Source organism: Rhincodon typus, chromosome 1 (genome assembly GCF_021869965.1).
Source record: "Rhincodon typus isolate 14 chromosome 1, sRhiTyp1.1, whole genome shotgun sequence".
Taxonomy (NCBI): domain Eukaryota; kingdom Metazoa; phylum Chordata; class Chondrichthyes; order Orectolobiformes; family Rhincodontidae; genus Rhincodon; species Rhincodon typus.
This window is the reverse complement of record NC_063332.1, coordinates 94,028,029-94,042,958: the sequence shown is the minus strand read 5'-3', so window position 1 is coordinate 94,042,958 and position 14,930 is coordinate 94,028,029. Positions and strand designations below refer to the sequence as shown.

Genomic DNA, 14,930 nt, shown 5'->3' with positions numbered 1-14,930 from the left:
TAAAAGATTGCAGTGTGCTCTTAACAGGGGAAGCTGTGGTACGAATTGAAAATGTTGACTCAACTGTTCAAAATAATAGTGGTACATGCAATTGCTACTGCAGTTTCATACTTTAGACCTGGAGGATATCAGAGAAAATTTTTATTTGAGGCTGAATGTAAAACTGAGATAACAACTGCGTGGCTGGTAGGTCGTGACTGAGTCAATTCATTCATTTATGGCTGATTATAGACAGGAAGAAATTTGATGGATACCATAAAATGTTGCCCTTCAACATTGTTTGCAGGAGTCAGCTTGCTGTTTTTTAAATAAAACCTAGCCAGGCGAAGTCTTTTGTTTGGCAATGTAGACATTTTTCTGAATTCTCAGAATCTGGAAAAGAAAATCCGAAAGCGTTTTTTACATATATAAGGAGCAGAGGGTGGCGTGAGAAGGGGTGGGTCCACTCCAGGACTAAGGAGGGAATTTATGCACAGTGCCAGAAGAAGTGGGTGAAGCCTTTAATGAATACTTTGCATCGGTATTCGCATAGGAGAAAGACATGGTAGATGGTGAGTCTCGGGAGGGGTATGGTGATGTTCTAAATCTTGTCAACATAAAAAAGGAGGTGGTGCTAGGTGTTTTGTAAAGTATTAAGGTAGACAAGTCCCCAGGACCAGATAGGATCTATACCAGAATGCTGAGGGAGGCAGGTGGGGAAGTTGCGGAAGCCTTGTATGAAATCTTTGTATCTTCTTTCATCACAGGAGAGGTCCCAGAGGACTGGAGAGTAGTCAAAGTTGTTCCTTTGTTTAAGAAGGGCAACAGGGATAATCCGGGAAATTATGAGCCATTGAGTCAGTAGTAGGGAAATTTTTGGAGAAGATTCTTAGGGATAGGATTTACTCACATTTGGAAAAATATGGATTTATTAGCAAAAGGCAGCAGGGCTTTGTGCAGGAAAAGTCATGTCTCACAAACTTGATTGTGTTTTTTGAGGAAGTAACAAAGATTATTGACGAGGGAAGAGTGGTAGATGTTGTCATATACAGGTATTTCTCCTACAACACGACTATTGCGTGCTTGGGTGACCTCGCGCTGTAGAAAATCGTGATAGAAAATTGCGTTATAGGGAACTCGCTATACCTGTACAGCAGAAAGTTTGCATTATCCTAACAGCGCCCGCTATCCATCAATCGTGTTACAGCCAATTCACATTAACGAAACATGTATTATAGCAGAAATACCTGTATATGGACTCTAGTAAGGCTTTGACAAAGTCCCTAATAGCTGATACAAAACATGAAGTCACATGAGATCTGTGGTAGGTTGGTAAGATGGATTCCAAACTGACTTAGTCACAGAAGACAGAGAGTAGAGGTGAAAGTGTTTTTTTGAGACTGGAGATCTGTGGCCAGCGGTGTTCCGCAGGGATCAGTGCTCGGACCTCTTGTTGTTTGCAATGTATGTTAGTGACTTGGAGGAGAATGTAGGTGGCCTGATTAATATGTTTGCAGACAGCCCAAAGACTGGGGGAGCTATGGATAGTGAAGAGGATTACCAGAAGACATAGCAGGATCGAGAAAGGCTGGAGATTTGGGCAGAGAAATGGCAGATGGAATTCAATCCGTACAAATGTGAGGTGATACGTTTTGGGAGATCTAATGCAGGATAAAAGTATACAGTAAATGGCAGAACCCTTCCTTGCTTCAACAATGAGAGCGAGATAGGTGTACAAATCCACAGTTCTCTGAAAGTGGCAACACAAGTGGATAAATTGGTCAAGAAGGCATATGGCATGCTTGCATTCAACGGTCAGGGGCATAGAGTATAAAAATTGGCAAGTCGTGCTGCAGCTGTATAGAACTTCAGGCCACACTTGGAATATCGTGTACAGTGCTGGTCGCCACACTACCAGAAGGGTGTAAAAGCTTTGGAGATGGTACAGAAATGGTTTACCATTTCTGACGAAGGGTCTAGGCCCAAAATGTCAGCCTTCCTGCTCCTATGATGCTGCTTGGCCTGCTATGTTCATCCAGCTCTACACCTTGTTATCTCTTTACCAGGATGTTGACTGGTTTGGAGGGTATTAGTTATGAGGAGAGATTGGTAAAACTTGGTTTGTTTTCACTTGAACATCGCAGGAAGAGAGGCAACCTGATAGAAGTCTGCAAAATTTTGAGGGGCATGGATAGCATGTTAGTCAGTTTTTTTTTCCCCAGATTAGAAATGTCAGTTACTAGGGAACATAGGTTTAAGGTCAAAGGGGATAAGTCTAAAGGAGATGTGAGGGGGGCAAGTTTGTCACACAAGAGGATGGTAAGTGCCTGGAATGCGCTGCCAGAGGAAGTAGTTGAGATGGATACAGTCACAACATTTAAAAGGTATCTTGATAGCTATCTTTAGGCAGCGAATGGAGGGATACAGACTGCATAGAGGCAAAAGGCATCATGTGTTGGCGCAATCTTAGTGGGCCAAAGAGCCTGCTCCTGTGCTGTACTGTTCTTTGTTTTTCTTTATGTAGATTATATGTAGTTCCTTTTGGGACACTAGAACAACAAAAAGTGTTCATATAGCCACAGTTCAGTGGTTAGCACTGCTGCCCCATAGCGCCAGGGACCTGGATTCAATTCCATCCTCAGGCGACTGTTTGCACATTCTCCTCGGGTTTCTGCCGGGTGCTCCAGTTTCCTCCCACAGTCCAAAGATGTGCAGGCTACATGGATTGGCCATGCTAAATTGCCCATTGTTTTTCAGGAATGTGTAGATTAGGTGTGTTAGCTATGGGAAATGCAGGGTTACAGGGAAAGGGTAGGGGGATGGGTCTGGGTGAGATACTGTTCAGAGGGTTGGTGTGGACTTGTTGGGCTGAAGAGCCTGTTTCCACACTGTAGCGACTCTATGATTCGTAGAGGAATTCAGTTCAGATAAACTAAAAGAATAGAAGGTACCTGAAAGTTAATAATCATGATTTTATTTTAGGTGGATTATGATAATCATGCATTATATAAACATGGGAAAACAGGACGAAAACAGTCTCCAGTTCGCATATTTACCAACCTTCCTCCAAAAGATATCACTTTGCCTGCAGAAGAAGGGTACAGGTAAGTAGCACCTGGTGAAATGTATATGTTCTAATACACTGCCTTTAACTTGGATGTTCTGAATCAAAGTGACAAACTGAGGAAAATGGTTCTTACAACAAACTCTTCTAACAAAGAGTCAAAACGATTGTAATTGAAGCGTTTCATATTCTACGTCAAGTAACAAATATCAAGACAGCAGCTTCTCACTTTCCCAAAAAGGGTTCTTATGTCCTTGCAACATATAACAGTGGCTTACTCTGAATTGATAGTGGGGAAACAAACCAAGAATTAGACAGGAAGACTTGTTCCTTCTATGTTTGAGTATATGATAATATGTAACAAAATATATGTACAAGATCAAACAGGTAAGAATTTAGTACTGTCATATGACAATTTTGTATCTACTTCAACGACAGCCACTTGTCTTTGCGACTCATAAGTTAACTTTAACCAAGAAACTCAGTCCATTTTGCTCAAGGTGAAATATTTCAGGATTTAAAAGGTGTAAATGTGTATTTTCTGGTTTTAAAGTTGCATTTTTACAAATTCCAGTCTTTTTCTCTAGGTTTTGTTCACTTTGTCAACGATATGTATCCTCAGCAAACAGACACTGTGAGATATGCCAGGCCTGCACATCTAAAGTAAGCAAGCTTTTACCTGTGTGACACTGGTTTGGAGATAATTTTAGTTTTTTCATTATGATTTAACATATTAAACAATTTTGGTAAGTTATCACAGTGAATATAGCAAAATACTAAGAACCTAGAATGTTGGGATATCTGCCTTGGCAACTCCAGTAGATAGAAGCTAAAGGACTGACTTTAGATACTTTGGTCCTTTGTAAATGTTCATTTTTTAAAAAATTTCTCTGGTCTTTGCCATCATGCCCTCTCATGTGACCCATGACCTGCTCCCATAGCCCTATTTTCAATAAATACTGACCACCTACATATCCTGGCTGCTACATTAACAGATATTGTTAACTGTTTTCTCTGTCAAGCGTTGTCCCTCTCTCCTTTAAATCTGCTATCATAATCCATCTCCATAAAAAATCAACCCTTGACCCTGCTGCCCTTGTAACTTAGTGCCCCATCTCCAACCTCTCTTTCCAGAGTCTTTTGAAAGTGTTGGTGTCCAAATCCCTGTGCATCTTCCCTGAAGTTCTCTGTACACTGTACTGAAATGGTTCTTGTCATTGTGACTTTGATATGATTGTTCTAAAGGTAAACTTTCCCTCCTCATCCTTCTCGATCTGTCTGCAGCCTGTAAACCATTTGACCACTCTGTCCTCCTCCAATGCCTCTCTAGCTGGGTAGAATTATAGTTGCCTGGTTTCATTCTTGTTTGTCTAATGTAGGTAGAAAATAACCTGCAATGGATTCTGCATTGTTACCTCTGGTATACCCCACCTCCCATTTCTCATTAATGTATTACCCCTCTGAAACATCATCAATAAACTCAGAAAACTGGGTCAATTTTTGCACATACACAGACAACATCCAATACCAAATGAGCAGAAATTTCCACGAACCAAATATCAAACAAACTGAAACCGTTGTCCTTCAGGCCCCCTCCAAACCCTGTTCCAGAGCCACTAAATCTTATCTTAATCTGGCAACTATCGGATAGCTGACCTGGTTTGAAAGCATGATTCACTGATTGTCTTACATTTTACTTCGGAATCACGACAGTGTGGAAGCAGGCCATTTGACCCATCAAGTACACATCGACCCTCCGAAGACCATCCCACCCAGACTCACCCTGCTACCTTATCCCTGTATATCTGCATTTTACCACAGCTAATCCACTTGGCTTGCACATCCCTGGATAATATGGGCAATTTAGTAAGGCCAGTCCACCTAACCTGCACGTCTTTGGACTGTAGGGGGAAACCCATGCAGACATGGAGAGAATGTGCAAACTCCACACCGACAGTCGCCTGAGGGTGGAATCAAACCCAGGTCCCTGGTGCTGTGAGGCAGCAGTGCTGACCACTGTGCTGCCTTTTAGGTTCTCAATGTGATTTAAAACCCATGGCACAAGTCATCAAAAAGAAAACACCAGTAAAATTATTTTACTGCATCTGAGCTGAATGATTGCAGCCATTAGTATTCCTTTAGAATGCATTTAGTCATTTCATCTGGGTGGTGGAACCAAAGGCTCTGGACACACATATAATGTGGGCAATGATGTTTTGAAATGGGAGTACAGTTCTGTGAAAATGTTTCCACTATTTCTTTCACTGCAAGTGTTGGAAATATTTCCATTGAATTTTAAGCATTTACTTTTGACCCTTTACATAGTACTCTGACATTGCAAACTAGGGACTGAAGCTCTGTATCTTAGAGCCAGTGAAAGGGTAAATGTTTTTTTGTTGTTTGTGGTTATGATAACTGGTTTTGAATTTGATACGTTGGTAAATTCAACACTGAAATGCAGCATGATCAGTTATCCGAGTTTTACAAAACAGTCGGCATTCCATGCTAACAGGCTGCAGCTGCATGATTAATGACAGTCGACCTTCAATCAAAAACATCTATTTCTACGATTTTTTTTAGTTTGGTTTGCTCTACCAGTTATAAATGATCTTCATTATTTACCTGAATTGTTACTGAATCTATGCTGGTTAAATGCCAAACAATTATAACTGGTAGTGGAAATTAATTAGTTTGCATAAATGGCTTCCTCTGTGATGGTCTCAGTTTAACTGGGATCTTTAAATAGTCCCCATTTAACATTTGCATGTCATTTTACTTCACAGCTGTTCCTTATTTTGGAGATACTCTTTAGTTTATTTTGAGTACTTAACCCCATGACCATAACCTGGAAAATTGTTGTCTGTGCCACTTGTGGCCCTTGTTTTCACTTAAGATTTACCTCCTGATTGCAGAGAGTACTTGATCCATGATCCAAGAACCAGGTCTGATCTTTGTGATTTTGAATTTACAATCTCCCATTTACTCCTTTCCCAATCTTTTCCAATCATGAACCTAATCATATTTTACTTGTATTTTAGCACACTTTGCTTTTTATACTTTTCCTCACTATTTCATTCAGTAGGAAATGCCTATCGCATAGTAAAAAGTGGTGCCCAAGGTCACAAGTGAAAACACTCAGTGGGGATGTGTTTGCTTAAAGAAAAGCTTTCTGACAGATGTTGCATTATCAGTAATTTGTTATCTGGAATTAATTTTTTAACAATGCATTGGAGTGCAAATCACACTTTATTTTTCAAAATAATACTTTTAATAAGGTTCATTTACAATTCAAATGTGTTCATTTTAAATCTATCCATATTAAAATTCCTCAGGTAGCATCACACCCACCTACAACCTGAATGCAAATTTACCTGGGGCAGGTCAGGTTTGCACCAAAGGCCAGAAGGAAATAACATGCCTGGAAAAGGAAGGGAAAGTTAGGAAAGACACTGTAAGGCACACTTGTGTCTGTCTTCAGAATGATGTGGGTGATGGTTTGGAATAGCTAGCTGTCACTTTGGTTGGAGTTTATGTGTGGACAAAGAACTTTCTGTATAAATTACATCTGAAGTGTGAATGGATAAATTTGCAACAATGGAGTTATAAGTATGATATTCTTGGTCTCGTGCTGCTAAAGAGTATTTGCAGGTATTGCTGAGACAAGAAATTACTTTACTTAAGAGACACCTTATGGTGGCTTCGAGAGAGAGATTGTGATTTTGCATCACACAGACTGAACCCCTTGTCCTACACTAACCAGAGAAATGGTGCAGTTGAAGGATCTTCTTCGTGTTGTAATTTTCTCATCGCTTTTAATCTTATGATTGGGAACTTAAATGATAGCCTTCAGTATTCTGTTCTAAAATGTATTTTTATAAAGTTTCTGGTTTAGATTAATGTTGTTTTGCTTTCCCAATAGGATGGTAGGCAATGGAAACACTGTAAGACGTGCAACAGATGTGTAAAACCATGTGAGTAGAATGCCATATCCAATCATCATATAGTTTCCCAATTCTGCATACTAGATGTGCAGTATTCAACATACAAGAATATTTAATCCGCATGAATAACATGACTAACAAATTGGCTAACTAGCTCTGGAAAACTTTATTGATTTCTGTTCAGAATAATGCTCAGTTTTTTTCTTTTATTAAGGAATTTTGTTATTAATTCTTGTAAATTAATCTTCTTGTTTATTCTTGGGATGTTGGTTGTAGTAATGAGGCAAAGTTTATGTTGGCCTGGAAAGGTGGTGATGGGTCTTCTCACTGCATTCCTGTCATCCATGAAGTAAAGCTAGAGAGGCTCTTAGATAGGGAGTTGCTTGATTTTGACCCGGTAGCAGTGAAACAGTGGCAAAGTATATCCACTTCAGGATGGTGAGAGACTTGAACGTCATGATAATCCCATAGAATTGCTGCTCCTGTCCTTGAAAATAGAGATTTCAGTCTGGGAGGTGCTGTTAAAGTCACTGATGACCTGCACCAAGTATTGCACGTATTGTAGCAGCAGGGTTCTGTTGATTTGCGTGAGAACATATTAAGTCCAGAGGTTGGGGAACCTAATTTAATATATACCATTTTGGTTACAGGAGGTAAGTGTAATATGGTGGAGGATGGGGTTAACACTATACCTGATACGGAATATCCACATTTGCTTGAATAAATAGCACATAGAATTCATCTGACTCTAAACCTTGATACCGAGCTAACAGAATATCTTAATAATACTTTTACGGATAGTTATATCATGGATAGGATGAGGTCTTGGTATAGATGAGAACCAAGTTTAAAAAAAGTTGCACTGAAGTTAAATTACGGAACCTTAATTATACTTTATTTGTATTTTAGCACAGTCCTTTTTATATATTTTCTCCCTATTTCACATATCATGATGGGAGTAAAACATGGTGCCCAAGGCCACAAGTGAAAACACTTACTGGGGATGTACTAGTTTAACAAAAAGTTTTCTGATAGATGTTGCATTTCAATAATTTATTATCTGGAATTCATTTTTAAAAATGCTTTGGAGTGCAATCACACTTTATTTTTCAGAATACTTTAATAAGGTTCTTTTACAATTCAAATGTGTTCATTTTAAATCTATCCATGTTAAAACTCCTCAGGTGGCCCTCACACCCACCTATAACCTGAATGCAAATTTACCTGGGGCCCCAATCACAAACCGTTTAAAGTCCACCTTCTGCACAGTCTTGGTCTTGAGGTTGGCAGGAGGAGATCCAGGGCAGGAGGGACTGTCAGCAGGTTACCCTGCTTGGATCTGGAGACTGCCATCCTGCTTCTCAAACGGGAGCAGGCTGCCATTAGAAAAATCCTGCACCAGACATTTTGATGTCACTGCCACATTTGAAGTGACAAGTGCTTATTGCGACTTTCACCGTTGAAACAAAACCCTGTTTTGAACAGCAGGATCTTGCAAAGCTGGTTTATATCTATCAGTTATTAAAAAGGAAAACATGACACAGCATTGTCAAAATGATTATGTCATTTTTAAATTACAGTTTCACACTGTACCAAGCAGTAATTTTGTTTTTTCCAGCCTGGATTCACTGTGACACCTGTTGTCGGTGTGTCCTTAAGGAGCACTCTTGTGGGAAAGCTGGAGAAGGATGCTTTATTTGTGGAAGCTCTGAACATAAACGCAGAGAATGTCCTCGCACAGCAATCCTAAAAAGGACCACTTTGTGAGTTGTCAATGTTCCTTGACTTTTTAAAATATTAATATAATTAAACAAAAAGGTGATTTGTCATTTCCTGTTGTCCCAATAGTCACAATTAAATGGCTGACTGACCGTCATGAACATAATGGACTCCTATACTTTTATGGAGTTTTGCAGGTCACAATAGCAAAGTAAACATATAGTTTATCATTCCCAATATCGTTGCTGCATGTTAGACTCCTATCTATGCCTCCATCCTCAAACGTGCGTTACACTCTGTTATGCTTTGTAATTTGTTTTCAATAGAAAATGTCTGTATAATTCTTCACTCTTCAGTTCTAAATTATTTAGAGAGTAAACCAAAGCCACACCATTGCACATCCCAAAAGTTCATCTGCTGTCCATTTCCTATCAATTTGCTGCACACCTTTTAGCCTTCCATTTTGCTTGCTAATCCCTTAAACATCTCTCTAACCATATGCAGTTCTTGGGTATGGGTCACCCATGATTCTGTAAGGAAGCTAGTTTCCATGCATCTGCTTCCCTTGTCCTTCTAGAGATTGTGGTTTTGGGTATACACTGTGGCCACAGTGCATTTGTGGTGAGGGGAGTAAATATTGAAGGTGGTAGATGTGGTGCCAGTCAAGCACGCTGCTTTGTTCTGAATGATGTGAAGCTTCTTGAGTGTTGATGGAGCTGCACACGTCCAGGCAAGTGGAGAGTATTTCACCACGTTCCTGACTTGTGTCTTGTTGATGGTGGACAAGCTTTGGGGAGTCGGGAGGTGAGTTACTCACTGAAGGTTTCCTAACCCCTGACGTGCTCCTGTAATCACAGCACTTATCTGGATTAGAGATAGTAGGAACTGCAGATGCTGGAGAATCTGAGATAACAAGGTGTAGAGCTGGATGAACACAGCAGGCGAAGCAGCATCAGAGGAACAGGAAAGCTGACGTTTCGGGCCTGGACCCTTCTTCAGAAAAGGGTCCTAGGGGTCCTTTCTGAAGAAGGGTCTAGGCCCAAAACGTCAGCCTTCCTGCTCCTCTGATGCTGCTTCGCCTGCTGTGTTCATCCAGCTCTACACCTTGTTATCTCAGATTCTCCAGCATCTGCAGTTCCTACTATCTCTGTTATTCTTAAGAGTCCTAGTTCAGGATTTTCTCAAATCCCTTTGTACTTCAGATTAGAAAATAGTCTACACCTCTATTCTTCCTACTAAAGTGCATAATCTCACACTTTCCCACATTGTATTCTGTCTGCCACTTCTTTGCTCACTCTCCTAGCCTGTCCAAGTCCTTCTGCAGCCTCCCCACTTCAACACTACCAGTCCCTCCACCTATCTTTGTGTCATCTGCAAATTTAGTAACAATGCCCTCAATTCCTTCATCCAGATCGTTGATGTATAATGCAGTGTCAATCTGACTGAAGTAAAATCAAAGAACTTGATTTGCTGTGAATTGCTTCAGGGTATCCTGGCCACCTTCATTCACCCATCTACCGTTCATTTACCTCAGATGTGTCTTATCTCATTCTGCTTTCGAATTGTTAAAACTGTTTAATTGTAACATCGTAACCACTTAAGGGCGTCTTCACGGTAAGCTAGGATTTGATCTCCTTTGTTATGCAAAGATGCATTTTACTTACATCCTCATTAAATTTCCTCCTGAATGGTCTGTCCATCTAGCCTCTGATCAGAGCCAGTATGAATATTGTCTGGTCCAAAATAAGTACGTAGAGCCATTGATTTTTTTTAATACTACAACCCCTGGTGGATCCAGTGACATAGGGGCAAATGCAAAGAACCTAAATTATAAGTTTTTAGCAGAACTAGTGCAAAGTAGGTCATCTGCAAAGTACCTGATAAATGTTTGCCCAAGCTCATAATTTGGCTTTTGTGCACTAACTGCAGACATGCACTGTGGGGGACCAGCACCAGAGCATTTAGCACAATTTATAATTCTTATGGTTATTCGACACTTCATCATTATTTATTTTCTTCTGCATACAGTGAAGGAGCAATACCACGGAAAAGAAGGTATTTGGAGGCAGAGAAAGAGACTACTGGAAGAATAGCTAAAAATCAAGCACAAAAGATGAGTGCCCAAAAGAAGAAAACAATGAAATTGGTGATCGGGAAGTTAAAAAGGAAACAGAAGAAAAAGAAGCAGCAGCAGTTTAGGGGACAGACTACGTCCTGTGTCAAATGACGTAGCTTTCCTTGACAAGCACAACCTAATTTCTGCCGAATGAAGGGCAATGAGTACTGTCTAACAATGTAGGGCCATTGAAGTATGTCCATAAGGTGTCCTTCTTTCCATTGCACTATTCCAATGTTAATGCCTTATTTCTTTCAAATTTTGGACACATATTTGATAATATGCCAGAGAATATTTGTAAACCTGTGGCCTCATCTTATTAGTATAGTGCCACGTTTAGAATCCTATGTTTCCCATTGTATATTCTCATTTGATTTGAATGGTAAGTTTGTGATTGTTTTCAACAATTTCTGCATGTGTAATAGGTCAATAAAACTTTTATTTTCCTATAAAGAGAGTTTACAGAAGCTGTATAGTTATGGATTAGATTTATTCAATTAATTTTAGTTTGGTGAGATTGCATTTGATTTCAGAAGAAGAGCACACAAGTTGCTTTCATTTTTTTTCCTTTGGATTAATATTGCATTCAAGTTCACAAAATAGCTCACTTGATGACTATCAAAGGAACCACATCAAAGAAAGGGCTCTTCTTTAGCTCATGTGGCTATCAGATAGAAAGGAAAACTTTGTAATTTAATGTCTAACACAACATGCATCCTGTTGTTTTGAATACAGTGCTTTGTTCTTTTGTTTTCTTTGCGGCTATAAATTATTTATATTGCAATGAAGGAACATGTTAATTTGAAAGAATAACAGAACATTGGTTGCTCCATTTGAAATATTGCTGAATATATAAACTGTCACACTTATGTTGCATGTGAAAGACCAGATTGTGATTTACAAATATGTTGGATGTGAAATGGGAAATATTTAAATAAGTTAATCATTGTAAATTATTTAGTTACAATGCAAACTTGCACAGCAGGTAACAGGATGTACTATTTGATAACACAATTTTCTTGAGTCCATAACTTGGTTTTGTTTTTTTTCAGAAGTACTTTAATATTGTAGAGGTTCTTATCCATTTAGGGTGCATAACATCATAATATGCGCAATATTAACTGAGTAGAAAGTTTCTGAAAATTAAAACCTAAATATTTTGCTCCAAGTTTGGGAACAGAATTCGGGCATTTAAAATGTGGCTCAGCACTTCAGCTTTTGTGTTGGTGGGTCATATCTCCGGGGGGGGGGGGGTGCTGTGTAAAAGCCTTCCAGCTGTCACTCTTGCACCATTCTGTTTGTCTTAGCCTCTATGCCACTCCCCCAGCATCTATCACGTGCAGAACTCAAACCATGTTGAGACTTAAAAAAGCCAAATATCTATTAATGAATTCATTATTCAAAAAAATTAAAAACTCATTTGTTACATATAACTTTATTCCCTTATAAAGACAAATTAATGCCCTGCTCAGGTTTATAAGCTATTGGATCTGATTAGATCTCTTCTCTCAAACAACACATGAGATCCTCCAGTCAACTGGCATATGATGACACCCTAAAATAAATTATTGTGCTGATATATCTTATCGTACCTTTAACCAAGTAAAACTTTGTAGTGTTATCAACAATGTTTTGATAGTAAGCCACACAAGAAATAAGGACAGGTGAAAAAGTCTTGATTTAATGAATGTCTCTTACTGAAGGAAAGAATTAGAGATATGGAAATGTTTTGGGAAGGAAATGGCAGAACTCTTGGCAGCTGAATAAACAATTGAAGGACTGCTGAGACCCATGAAGGATGTGAAGAAAGAGGGAACCTGACCAGGAAAGGGGATGTCCATGTTCTGTGACATTGAGCTCCTCATTGAGAAAACTTCCTGAAGCAACAGAGAAACAAATTTTTTTTTCATGTACTCGTTGAATCCGGAAGCTTCAGTTTACCAAACCTAAGCACCACACTCTGAGATGGTAGCAAAGTGGAGTTGAAAACATGCAGGTATATAAAAACCTATTCATCTTTGACAGAAAGGACACATGGAATGTGTTACAAATTGGACAGATAGATCTGACAGATAGAGTGGCATGGTGGCTCAGTGGGTAGCACTGCTGCCTCACAGTGCCAGGGACCAGGGTTCGATTCCACCCTCGGGCGACTGTCTGTGTAGAGTTTGCACATTCTCCCCGTGTCTGCGTGGGGTTTCCTTCAGTTTCCTCCCACAGTCCAAAGATGTGCAGGCTACGTGGATTACCCGTAATGTCCAGGGATGTTTGGGTTAGATATGGGGAAATGTAGGAGTAGGGGAATGAGTTTAGGTGGGATGCTCTTTGGAGGGGTGGACTTGTTGAGCTGAATGGCCTATTTCCATAGTGCAGGGATTTTATGAACCACAGCAGGTGTGAAAGCACTTCTGCATATAGAATTTTAAAACTCCACAATAATGGAATTGAAATAAAATGGTTTGCCCAATCTCGTAACAAAGCTGAATGTTTTTTACGAGCTTGTGCCTGATTTAGCTGCCTTTACAGTTCAGCACATTCTTTAAATAAATTTCCTGCTTTGTCAGAGGCTAAAAGCCACACTGATTTTCAGCAGGTGTGTTTTTATAGACCTCAACATTTTTTAAGCTTAAAATTTTTCAAATGTTGTTCTGATCAAAAAGGGAGATAGAACCATAAAACAGTCAGTGCACAAGGCAGATCTTTTACAGCCAGTATTCTTCCCATTCACATGTTAACTGCTAATATAAGTGAAACACAGAGCACAGGTGAACTACTTAAGGCTCTGGTTAGATTAGTCATTTTCCCCCTCCCGCTAATCCTGTGTTAGAACAGATGGGCATTACGTTGACTCCAGTTCTGTTGCCATTTTATTTTTCAGTTTGGATTTTTAAAAATATTGGCCCAGTCTTTGGTGTTCCTGCAGTGCCAGATGGTGAAATTGAAGCCTACAGCTGTGAGTCCTTCCCAGGGTCCAGTATTAACATGCTTATATACAGAAGAAAGAAGGAAGGTAGTTTAAAAAGAGGCTGAGGCCTAGACCCAGGGTTGACCTTGGGCTTCAAGGCATGACCATCATTATCTACACCATGGTCTAGAGACAAGCCAATGCTGAAAATTACCTCTGCCATGCATCTCCATATCCTGCAAAACTCCCCAGGAAAGAGTTACTGTACAAGGGAAGCATTTGTCCACCACTGCAGACACTATTCAACAATTCCAGAATTTAAGTCCTTTTGCAAAACTTGTAAGTGTACACTTTGCATAAATCTGAAGAGTCCCCAAAATTGATGGTAACATATCATTTTTGAGTTTCTTGAGAATACTTCTCTTTCTCTGTCACTTGGAGAACTAGCATCACGTAATCACAAACCAGATGCACAAAGTTTCTAAGATAAGGTACTTACAAATAAGTGTAAAAAAGAGCATTGTACCAAAACTTAGTTTCTACAATTGATGAAACATTATACCTTGCTTTAGGTATACAGAAAGCAATGAGAAAAGTTGTCTACTTATGTAGCAATGAGCAGGAAACAGCTGAGAAGGCTGTGCTTCAAAACAAATTATTGACTCTGACCAGCTACCTGGTAAAATATTACAATTTACTTTCCACTTTAAAACTGACCTCATGTTGTTCCGTTCATTGCACAATAAATTGTTAACAAAGTGCTTCAGACATCCTGTGATTGGGAAAGATTGCATTTTTATACCAACATTTGTTTCCAAAACTGCATTTACAATATTGAATGCAGGGTGTTATGCAGAGCAAGAAACAAAAAGGCTATATAGGATAATTTGTCTTATTTTACAGTAGTAGGTCAGAGTTTCTTCTATTGACCATTGTTTTTGTTGATGAAAATTTTGAAAATATGACATCTATTTTAATTAAATAAAAGAACTGCACGTATCTTGCTCATCATTTTCTTGTGGAGTAGATTCCACTCTGTTGCAGCCACAGTGTTTTAATGACTCAACTGACTTCACTGGTGATAAGTATATTAGGCCGAGGAAGAGAGTGAAGAGTACAGCTGCAGCAACAAGTACAATAGCAGTGATCCCTGATAAAATGCAAAAGAAAAATCACTTGAATTGAAAAAGGCTGCCGTGAAAATAC

At 39.4% G+C, this 14,930-nt stretch overlaps 2 protein-coding genes across 4 annotated transcripts in view; one reads left to right on the top strand and one right to left on the bottom strand.

The window, feature by feature from the left end:
- The first annotated feature begins 28 nt into the window (after nt 1-28).
- Nucleotides 29-14,595, top strand: LOC125483701 (rRNA N6-adenosine-methyltransferase ZCCHC4-like). 2 transcript variants are annotated; one of them, XM_048600027.1, is made up of 6 exons: nt 29-186; nt 2,962-3,083; nt 3,631-3,706; nt 6,963-7,014; nt 8,603-8,747; nt 10,732-14,595. In XM_048600027.1, exons 1-6 carry the CDS (start codon nt 52-54, stop codon nt 10,928-10,930), a joined length of 729 nt encoding a protein of 242 aa, XP_048455984.1. In that variant the 5' UTR covers nt 29-51; the 3' UTR covers nt 10,931-14,595. The 2 variants fall into 2 exon arrangements, with proteins under 2 accessions (XP_048455984.1, XP_048455991.1); XM_048600034.1 differs by lacking the exon at nt 29-186 and adding an exon at nt 533-551 and having other exon boundaries at nt 10,732-11,286.
- The window catches only part of LOC125483698 (leucine-rich repeat and immunoglobulin-like domain-containing nogo receptor-interacting protein 4), a 27,153-nt gene continuing 24,697 nt past the window's right edge, over nt 12,475-14,930 (bottom strand). Inside the window, exon 7 of one of the 2 annotated variants that reach the window (XM_048600012.1) lies at nt 12,475-14,874. In XM_048600012.1, coding sequence (XP_048455969.1) covers nt 14,702-14,874 — 173 coding nt within the window. In that variant the 3' untranslated portion in view covers nt 12,475-14,701. Of the gene's footprint in view, nt 14,900-14,930 lie in introns of both variants that reach the window. The other variant, XM_048600017.1, reaches the window with a different exon arrangement.